Below are 11113 nucleotides of genomic sequence, written 5' to 3'. Positions count from 1 at the left end.
GCTGACGCACGCACTTAGCGGCAGATGTTCTGTACGTTTTCCTTATTTCATGGCCTTTCCTTCTTAGTACAAAGCACCAGATGTTTAGTGTTTGGCAAGTTCGCCCCTGTGTCTTTCAGACTGGATCTGGCTGCCTGCAAGCGAGGGTGAGCGTCGCTGTCCGGCGGGGCCTGCCTCTGCCTGCCACGCAGCGGCCGTGCCGGAGGGGCTCCCTGTTCAGCCCAGCAGCAGAGTCTGCACACGCGCGGACACAGGTGTGCACTCACGTTCACAGGGAGACGCGCACACACGCGCTCTTGGTCAAAGAGCCCAACAGTCTTTTCCTTCCAGCTTGGGTCTTCCTCAGACGCCTTCCACTGTGGACTGCACAGCTCAGCGTGGGAAACTCCTCTGCCGCGCAGGCACTTTCCCTGCCGTGGGAAGCGTCCCGACTCACAGGTTGGACTTGGAGCAAGCCCTGCAGCACTGCTGGCCGTAGAACTTGTGGGTGCACACCCCGTGCTGGGGCACCAGGTAGCACCAGTGGAAGTAGTCCTTGCAGAAGGCGTCTGAAAACGAGCAAACCCGCACGGTCAGTGCTCCCCAGTGCAGCATCACGCACCACCAGCTAGTGACTGTCCCGCAAATGACAGCAACTTTGTCATGCTCTGAAGCTGCTGAACGGGGCAGCTCTTCAGGCCTGACTGGGGACCTGCAGAACCTACTCTTTTCACAGGACCTTTCTTGGAAGCTTCCTGAAAAACTAAACTTTTGTTTTTGTGCCAAACCCACCCTCTCAACTACTCACCCACCCAAGGCAATGAGCCTCTGGAGACTGACTTTCAATGGTCCAGTTCTATGGCTGAGCCAAACCACTCGCCTTCCTCAGCTACGATTTTTCTCAGAAAAGCCTGGACAGGCGGCTGTCGCCTGCAATACTGGAGGTGTTTTGTGCTGTGTGCACAGGGATGGCGTTTAGAGAGTGAATAGCATGGAACTAGGAAAGAAATCATGCCTTCTTAAAGCTGGACCCATGTCACCATGTCATCATGATCTCTGTCATTCTGGGGTGGTCTGAGAGGCGGCAGGGTATGATTTATGGGCCATTTCATTGCAAAATTGGAGGAGGAGATGCAAAGAGAGAAAAGGTGGGGCAGACACAAGACCCAGACTCCAGGCCCTCCAGGGACCTCCCAGAAACTTGACAGCCTGTCCCCAAGGCCCAGGCCCCGCCCAGGGGCTCCCGTGCTCACCTTTCTTCTCCGCAATGGGGCAGAAGTGGGTGTTGCAGGCCAGGGAGGCCTCAGGCTTCTGGTGCAGGAAGCAGCCTGACGCTGGCCGGCCCCCGGCCAGGCACTGCACCGACCTGGTCTGGACGCCGCCCCCACAGCTGGCCGTGCACTGCAGGGAGACACACACAGGTCGGCTGTCGGTGCCGCCCTTCAAACAGGGCGCCGCCGCGGGCCAGCGAGGGAAGAGCATCGTTGGTGAGGAAGAGTCACGCTCGGCCTGATGCTGACAGTCCCTGCCACCTTGCCGTAGCGTGCATCAGCGTGCCCCGGGCAGGGCCCTACCGGAGCTTCTGAACCGACCTGGTGACGTAGCTACGATGACCCTTCCTGCTGTTCAGATGACACAGCCTTTGCTGGTGACAGGGCCCGCCCAGGCTGGGATTTGAACTGCTGGAGTCTGACGCTAAGGCCTTAACTGAGGGTTCCTGGGATTGGGCTATTTGGGGGCAGAGTACACTTTTTTAAAAAAGCAAGTAAACTGAGTAAAACAAATGATATTCATGGATTAGTATATTACCTCCTCAGACTACAGGTAGTGCTGAAAAAAATTGGATGCCCCCAATAAAATTACTTACAAGATATCCTTCCGATTAACTAATAAGAAGAGCCTTCCGATTCTGGTTTCTATTTAAGGTACTTCAGAGCACAAGATTGATGTTACCACCCAGGATGCAGGCCGAGGTGCTCCCTTAGCTGCGCTGGCTTCTTTCCTAACTCCAGCCTCGGGGGCCGGCCCTGTCTCCGCTGGGTGTGGCAGCCCCTCCTCCCCTCTTACCTCTCTCCTTGCTCGCATCCCCCCTCCACCCTAGACGTCTAGAATGTGCTTGAGTGAGTCATTGATGGTTTGATAGACACAAAGAAACTGGGGATATCTGGGGATACCAGGGTTGTTTCTAAGCCCCGCACAAAAGAAACAGCCCCTTAGGGAATGCCCTCACCGAGCCCCTTTCTGGCAGTTGCGACAAACCAGCTTGATGAGAGGTGAGATACAACTAAGCCTCTTTTAGACCCCAACTTCCAGGGCTCCCAGTGCCAGGTGACACCAGCTGCTGGGGCTCATTTTGTTGAGACATCGGCATCTTATGGGGCCCCCCCACACCCCGAGTAGCAACAGCAGAGAGAAGGGAGGGAGGTCGGTTAGCTCATCTTCCATTGGCTGGCCAGGCTCATGCACCACAAAATGAGTGGGATCCCTCTGGGGTCAAGTGCAGTGAAGAAGCCAGGGCATAAGAAACTGCAGAGACAGAGGAACCCGAACCCGCACGCAGAGTCTAGACTGTAAATTGTGCTCAGAGAAGGCTACCAGTTCAAAAATGTTAAGAATGTAAGCAATTAAGCACACACCTGCAGGAAGACGGGGTCAGATAACACTTTGGAAGTCCCTGTGCGTGGTGAATAAACTAAACGGCTGCTTTAAAATGCGAGGGTAACGCTGTGACAAACTGGGGCTGACGTTGCTTGGCCAGACCTACGAGACCCTGTGCAGATGGCTCAGGCCGCAGCTGCTCCCCACCGCCCGGATCAGCCTGCCTGTGAGCAGCCGCCGCCAAACCTCGCCTGCTTCTCTCCAGGACCTGCTGCAGCCAGAGCTTTACCAAGTAGCGTAAAGCCCGGGGACAGGGCCTGGGTGCCGCGGCAAGTCAGGCACCTTCCCCTGCCCCTCGGGAGGGGAGAGGGTGGAAACACCAAGAGTACTGAAAACCACAGGCTGAAGGAGCTGTTTGTTTTTGTCCTCCTTGGATAAGGGATGTCGGCCCCCGTGCATGTGTCTGGAACCCCTGGGAGACGTCCCCGCTGCGCCTCAAACCCAATTTCAGCGAAAGTCGTCAATAACTCAGTGTCAATACATGACTATGGCAACCAGAAGAAAACGTTGTGGGCGGATTCATGTCTGATTTCATTGTCAGGGTCACACACCAGAGCCAGATGCTTCCCATGGCCTCGTACATCTTTCTGGACATCCCCAAACCACAGTTCTGGCCTTTGCTCCTGCAGTCTGCACTCAGGCGCCCTCAGCCCACGCGGAGCTGAGAGCCTTAGGCCGCTGCTTGTGCGCTGAGACGGCAGCTCAGAGCTTCTCGCTGGTCATGTCCACAGCTTTGGGTGTCCAAAACCTCTCCTTTGCGTTGAATTTCTTTCTTTCTTTTTTCTTTTTTAGATTCTCCAGCAAATGCAGAAACTCAGGTTAAATTTCTTTCATGATCAGCAGCTGGGGCAAAATTTCATTCTTGCTGAGGATTTTACGCCTTAATTGAAAATTAAGAGATTGTGACATATTTTAAAATCATGTAAACAGTTCCAAAATAATTAATATGTGGTTTAATTCGTTTTTGTCACTGATTCACTTATCCAACTGATGTTGATGTTAATCGCTCCCTCCCCCGTAGCAGGCACTGTTTTAGGCACTGGATGCTGAGGGGTAGGCACGGCGACGTTCACAGGCCTCAGGGTAGCTACAGAGCCTGGCCACGCGGAGTGCCGCCCCTCACCCAGCAACGCGTAGTGTGACGCCCACGTCAGACTCGGCGCCGTCCCAGCCGGTGCCTATGCACAGGGAGTGAGAGAAGCACTGGTCTAGAGAGTTTTAAAATTCCCTGTGGAAAAAAATTATGGGATAAAAACCTTCCAATTTCTCAAAACTTGCATTTCTCTATGTAAAGTAAAAGAACTAAGATGTTCAGCTGCACATTTTGAAAACATTTTGAATTGATGGAGGGTGATACACCAAAAGATGGAAAAGAAGAAACCTGAACACGTTTATTCACTTTTCATTCCAGGAAGGAAAGAGAAGTGCAGTTGTTCATCAATGTCACCAATGTGATGGCTCCAAACTCAGCATGGCTGCTTAGAATTCACATTCCAGATTTTCAACTGGGTTTACGATTTCCAAACAGACTGATCCTAAGAATCCTCTGGAGCCCTTGACATCCACGCAGACTCCCAAGGTGGGGACCCAGGGGACAGGAGGGCTGGGGAGGGCCGGGAGGCTGCAGCCCCCATGTGTGGTGGGCAGGCCGTGTGGCACAGCACCTCTTGGAAAAGTACTGCTCAGCCAGAAGAGTCGGGAACTTGGATCTGGAAGTCACACTTCCAGCTTCTTTCTCCAGCTCCCAGGGATCCAACCTGAGCATCCCACTGATTGCACAGACAGAGGCGGCCACCACGCAGCGCCGTGATGGCGACTGCGCCTGCATCCCAGACTGACACACGACTGCAACGTTGGAGCCTCTGTCCAGGCCCCTTGATATTGGCCCCATACCCGGGGCCGTGGCTCTCCAGTTTGAACGTGAACGAGAACCACCGGGGGGACTGACTACAACAGGCGCTGGACCCCGCCTGAGAGCTCCAGCTTGAGCAGCTCTGGAAGCTGGGTGGGAGCTGAGAACCCGCAGGGCGGGCCACCCTGGGAGAACCGCGGCCCTAGGCTTTCGGAGTTACATCGGCAAATGCCGCTTTGCCTTTTTCTTTTCTTTCTTAATTTTCAGAACTGGCTTCAGTCACATCTGACTCTAACAACAGTGGTGCAGAAAGCCCATGTGTGGTATGACCCTGAACATTAACCTGGTCACCTTGCAACGAGATGGAAACCCTTTCCTGAGCGTAGCCTCTGCAGACACTGTCGTGCCTCAGTCTGGACGGACTGCTGTCTGTCACAACCTCATAAGGGACCCCAGGAGACCCCACTCTATGTGAGCTGCCCCCTTGCCCTGGATAACCCTCTCCCCCACCAGGACTGCCAAGACAGTTCTGCAACACTAGTGGGGACACATCTTTTAGGTCTGCCTCTCCTACTGCTGTGAGGATGCCCAGGGGCGGGGGCAGGCCTGTTTGACGGGTGGGTAAACCCTCTGTGGAGCCAATGACCGAGGTCAACTCAGACCCCCTTCGTGGGAGTGGGGTACAGAATGTCAAGCAGGATCACCCCCAGGCTCCAACAGGCATCCCACGGCTACCGGGATTCACAGCTACCGATCCTCCAGCAGCCTCGGGAAACCTCTCCCTTTGCCTCCCCTCCTGCTGGACCCAGCGCTGCCTGGCGCTCTGGCCGGGGCCTGCAGCATGCCCAGGGGAGCGCAGGGGCTCTCACTAAGACTCTGTCCAACTTGGGGAAATTGTACATGGAAAAGAATCAAGGCAGCATCCGGGGGGAGGTCCTGCAATGAGTGCCCTTTTCCCGTTCTTGGATTACCTCCTTCCTTTGCACCTGGGAGACCACTTGCCGACTGCCACGCCCTGAGGGAGCCCTGCAGACAGCTCAGCTCCAGCTCCCCTTCCAGTGAGTCTAACCCAAGACATTAACTCAGCACGAATTTCTAGAACGCTGACTTGCTGAAAGACCACTTCCTTCTGATTTTCTTCTGTGTGCTCCTGCTTCAGTAGTGGTTTCCACGCTTTTAGAACTCAGCAGCTCACGTAAAGAGGCACTGCATAGACAGCCCAGGTGAACGGGAAAACAATCACTCTCCGTCACTAGGAAAAAAAGATGAATTTCTAAATAATAATATTTGCCTTTTTTTTTAACTTATAAATCAGAGTGATTCTTCTTTTCTATGTCACTGGTTGTTGTGGAAATGCGCTAGTGGACCGCGAAGGCTGCCAGTCTCTAAGTCCTGGCTGATGTCCTGGTGGCCTCAGTCCGGCACACGTCACACTCAGAGGAGCCATTAACACCCCGGGGCTTCCTGCAGGCAGGGTACATATCTTGCACACAAGGAATAATAAATAAACAAATACAGGATGATTCCAGAAGGGCCAAAGCTTTCACACTTCATTTTCCTACTGCGCCGTCTCTGAGAGGCCAACAGTGAGCCCCTCCCCTGCCCTGCCACGGGCCTGTGGGCCTCTGCGCCCTCCACCTCTCCGCGTCTAGACTGCTGCCACTGAGACTCTTCCCGCTCCGCAGGGACCAAACGTCTCCTCACCTCAGGATGGGACTGCACAGACTCAGTGACCACCTCTGCTATAAACAGGGTATTAGTACGAAATGTCCGATGTCCTTAAGTGCTAAGTTTGACAGTTGATATCTCTGACATTTCACTTTGACACTTTGTTTTATTTTTACTGTGAAGGTACACTCAGTCTTTCAAATGCATGTTTTGGCTTGTAATTATCTTTCAAATTTTTTTTAGAGCAATTTTTGTGAAACCATGGATAAGTAAAAAATTTGTGTTACTTTCGAATATGAATGAGTTCCATTGTGTAACCAATGCAGCACAGACAGCCCGAAATATCAACAAAGTATCTGGGAAGGATGTGGCTTACGAATGCATGGTACCTTGATGGTTTGACAATTTCCATTCTGGTGATTTTAATCTTGAAAATGAGCCACGTGGGCGACCTGAGACCCATGTGGATAATGATGAGCTGAAAGCTGTAGTGGAAGCGAATCCATCTTGGCCTACGCGTGTATTAGCAGCGAGGTTTGATGTTCCTATTCCAACAATATTGGACCATTTGAAACAAATGGGGAAGGTAAAGAAGTTGGATAGATGGGTTCTGAATGAATTAAATGAGCATCAGAAGAGACAGGACCACTATAGGACCCAAGGACAACGACATGGTGACTGTGCTCTGAGGTCACATGACACACTTGGGCCCCCCTGAGCAGGTCTGCAGAGCAGGCTCTCTGTGCCTCAGTTTCCTCATCTGTGGAATGGGGATAATGCTACCTCCCTTAGAGGCTGGTAAGAGAGATAAAGGACTTAGTTCAGAGCAGCACTGGTACCCGGGACTCTGCTCAGGGGTTAGCTGTTGTCACTACTCTCATTCCCGTGCATTTGGGTGTGGTCCACAGCAAGAACACTCGAGGGAGTGAGCCTGCGAGGACCGTGGAGGAGCTGGGCGTGACAGTGAGGGAGCGCACGTGGCTGTCACTCCTCACACACAGCCGCTCTCCTGCCCTCCCATTTCCTTCTACCTTCCTCTCTCTGGAAAGGAGGGGCTCAGAGCTGGGGCCTGCGGCAGGCAGGGAACCGCTGTGCAAATGGGAAAGAGGCCCAATCTCCCGGCCTCTTCTGATAAGGAAACCAGGAAAGGAAAAGCGCCAGTATCCTGGGCAGACGCGAGCCAGTGCAGAAGCTCATGCTTGGCCTGTGGCGTGTGGGTTGCGTGCCAGCCCCTGGAACCCCTAGCAGCCTGGGCCCACCTGGACTGAGAGCAGAAACACCAGCAGGAGCAAGAGGAAGGAGGGCACGGACTTGGGAAAAGGAGGAAGCCAGAGACCATGAGCCAGAGACACAGAGCCGCTGCCCAGAGGGCATGTGCGGGGCTGTTAGGAGCCCAGGTGGGAAACAGGGCGAGGAAGGAGGGGGGCTACAAACAGCCCATGGGCTTACTGTCACCCACTCATTCCAGATTTCATATTCCTTCCCCATTCACACTCGTCTCTGTGGAATTCTGCCCAGATTTACCAAAAGCATTGCATTTCCTTACACTTAATTGGGTGACATTTAGAATAAGACACATGTACTCTAAAAGATTCAGAAACATTTGGAGACCATCCTCAGAAAGCCACTCCCACAACTAGGAACAGGGCTACCCACACTGTTTACTCTCTGGAAAACCACCTGACGAAGGCGCTCCGTCAGCTCTGGGGAACACACCCTCACAGAAGCCTCCCCCTTAAGCCAGCTGCCAACTCATGGGGCAGGGAGCTATGTCCACTCACTCATTGGGAATTTAGAGCTTCCCCTACCTGAGACCAGGGTGAGGCAAACCAGCTGCCCCTTGGGGGACCTGCAGCAGCATACAGGGGGTGCTTGGGGCACGGAAAGAGGGCGCAGGGCTGTTCCAGCTCCAGGTTGGGCTTCGGCAAATGCAAACACTTCTTTGAGGCCAGCTCTCGATACTTCCCAGAAACATACTTTTCGGCACATCTTAAGAATCTTTTCTGTGTTCCCCTTTCACATGTCACAGAGCACTAAAAATAAGAGAGCAAAGATGTGAGTGAAAAATACCTTTTTTTCCTTGCAATATCAGGTCAAAATGTTTCCCAAAGATATGTGCTTGAACATTTATATGTATAGACATTCAGTGAAATTTATTAGACCATAGCATTTTAAAAGGGCTTTATAGTATCTATCATTAAGAAAGAGGATCTTGAGGTCATAGTGGCACAGCACCATGGGGCGTAAGTAGGGACAGGGCAGTCAGAAACCATGAAGGGTATAATTCTAAAGCTACCATTTCACTGGAAAATCAAAATGTTGGGCTGTCACTGACATTATTAGAATGTACTGAAATTCAATACCCAAAGACATGTGGTAAACACCACAGTCCATGGAATTAACCCACCCAACTGCAGGCACCATTCTGGCCCCTGAAGCAGGGGCAGGTAGAAGAAACCCAGGGCTCACAAATCTTCCCCAGAAATCTGAGTGTAGCTTGTACAGAAGGTAAGCAAGCATGGAGAGAAAATCCACTGGGGTTCCCCTCTGAGGCGTGCTCTGAGCTTGAGCTGTCCTGGCTGCCAGACACTCTGGCATGTGCAGAGGTGCCCTGGGCAAACCAGCAGGCTGGGCAGAAGGCTGCAGGCCCCTGCCATGCAAAGAGGACACACAGAAGCAAGGCACACTGTTGAACCACAGGCCAAGGCATGGAGGCCAGGAGAGAGGTTCGGCCCCGGGGTTGCTGACTCATGCTGGGGAGAGTGGGTGATGACCTGCAGCCCATGGGCCATTGGACTGGCATTACCTAAGCAGAGAAGCCCGCCCTTCTCGGCGGGACCACTCATCTACCTGGGGCCAGCACCTTCCTGGGACCAGCACACCCACCTGGAAGAGCATACCTACCTGGAACAGAGTACCTACCTGGGACCACGCACCTACCTGGGACCAGGCGGAAACGAGCCACTGCAGCTTCTTGTGCTTGTTGCAGCGCTGCAGCAGGCAGGCCTCGTGCGTCCTGGGCTTGGGCTCCGAGGTGCAGACGGCGTTGGGCAGCAGCTGAGCTCTGGCGGCAGGGTCGGTGCTCTTACAGACCACCACGCGCTTCCTCCAGCCCTTCCCACAGGTTCGTGAGCACTGCAGGGAGAGCCCGCTCAGTGCAGGGCAGGGGCCAACTGCCGTCACCCCGCGGGGCCCCGCAGCCCCCCCCGCCCGCGCGCTTACCTCCCCCCAGGGCCCGGCGCTCCAGGCGGGCGGGCAGCGCTGGGGGTTGCAGGCCTGGCGGCTGGGGGGCGCGGGCTGCGGGCACAGGCTGGCCGGGAGCGGCTCCGTGTGGTGGCGCGCGCGCCGCGTGCAGCGCACGGGCCGGCTCTGAGCACCCCTGCCGCACGTCCGGCTGCAGGCGCTCCAGTTCCCCACCGACCAGCTGCCAGGGCACAGAAGAGGGGCGTGAGGGCCGCAGCCGGTGAGGGTCCCGCCCACAGTCGGTGTCTTTTCTGTTCCCACTCTGCAAGGCTCACCCTAGCCCGTTGCCCCCGCCGCCCTGATTAGGGATCTGTTGTTCCTTCCTGCCCCTGGCTTTTGGGTTCCAGTGGGCTTGGAAATAACCCATCTCAGCACAGGTGTCTGCTCTCTCGAGAGCTTTTTTTTTTTTTACTAGAAAATTTCAAACATATTAAACATTGTAAAAAAAACCCTTTGTGTTCCCATCCACCCAACTCCATCAGTCACTGATATATGCCCCGACCCCTATGGCATTTTGAAGGAAATCCCAGACATGTAGATATTTCAATATGCATCTCTAAAAGATATTTGAACATAACCATAATACCATTATGACATCTAAAAAGTTAGTGATAATTCCTTATCATCTCTAAATATTCAGTGTCCCAATTCCCAATTGTGTCATAAATGTCATAACTTAAGTATTTGCTTGTTTGAAGGCTCCAATTAAAGTTCACACTTTGCAACTGGCTGTCCGGTCTTCTCTTTTTGTCCATAGGCTCCCCCTTAATCTCGTTTATTTTTCTCTTCAATTTACTGGTTACAGAAGCCGGATCTTTTACCTTACTGAGCATCTCACAGCCCTTTTTGCTGATCTCTGTGCTCTTGCTCCCTGTGCTCCTCTGTCCTCTGTCTTTCCTGTCACTTAGCAGTTGGACCTAGAGTCTTTATCAGATTCTGGTTCAATTTTTTTTCATACGACAGTTTCATAAGTGACCATGCACTCTCCCAGCGGAGGCTCATAATGTCTGGCCGTCTATCTTTCAATTTGCTACCAGCTACTGATTCTCAGTAATGTTCTATCTCAAAGCCAGCTTTTTTTTTTTTTTTTTTTTCTTTTTCTGGTGATAAAAGTCCTCCCTGTCAACACATGCGTTGGCAGATGACGGGACGTGGGGTGGAGCCAGGTCCAGGCACCACCTCAACTGGCTTGGCACAAGTGCATCTGCAGGAGGGCTCGATGCGCGTGGGTGCCTGGGGACGGTGCATTGAGAGGAGGGGACTCCCAGGAGGTCAAACAGGACTCAGTAAGCTGAGGGCTCCGTGCTCCCTCCAGGAGTCAGTCAGCGATCTGGGTTCTAAGGCGACTTGATGATCTTCACTCACATTTATCTCCCTGTTCAGCCCCTGTGGGACAAGGCGGAAGGGGATGGGAGGTGTTTGCACAAAAACTGAAAATTCTGTGCAAGACGTTGGCACCATTTTGGTAGTTGTAAAAAAACAGCACTGAAGGGAAAGGAGAAGCCACGATCCTCATTCTTCAGGCAACGCAGCGTGAGGATCAGGCGAGTGAGCGTGGGCTGCCCAGCCTGCCTCCTCCAGTGCCGGCTGTCTAGCCAGCAGGTCACGATGGGGGCCCACTCCAGGACACAGAGCCCGGGGGCTGCCTGCGAGGCTTTGCTTGCGGCTCTTTCTGCAGAGGGGCCCCAGAGCAACGCGTTCCATCTTCTGCTG

At 53.5% G+C, this 11113-nt stretch overlaps 1 protein-coding gene across 1 annotated transcript in view; it reads right to left on the bottom strand.

Moving 5' to 3' along the window:
- Positions 1 to 432: 432 nt before the first annotated feature.
- The window catches only part of ADAMTS16 (ADAM metallopeptidase with thrombospondin type 1 motif 16), a 130014-nt gene continuing 119333 nt past the window's right edge, over positions 433 to 11113 (bottom strand). Inside the window, exons 22-26 of the mRNA XM_069492769.1 lie at positions 9380 to 9581; positions 9098 to 9292; positions 7966 to 8190; positions 1233 to 1380; positions 433 to 548 (exon numbers count right to left, since the gene is read on the bottom strand). Coding sequence (XP_069348870.1) covers positions 433 to 548; positions 1233 to 1380; positions 7966 to 8190; positions 9098 to 9292; positions 9380 to 9581 — 886 coding nt within the window. The remainder of the gene's footprint in view (positions 549 to 1232; positions 1381 to 7965; positions 8191 to 9097; positions 9293 to 9379; positions 9582 to 11113) is intronic.

This window comes from Eulemur rufifrons, chromosome 17 (genome assembly GCF_041146395.1).
Source record: "Eulemur rufifrons isolate Redbay chromosome 17, OSU_ERuf_1, whole genome shotgun sequence".
Classification (NCBI taxonomy): Eukaryota; Metazoa; Chordata; class Mammalia; order Primates; family Lemuridae; genus Eulemur; species Eulemur rufifrons.
This window is presented reverse-complemented; position numbering and strand designations above follow the sequence as displayed.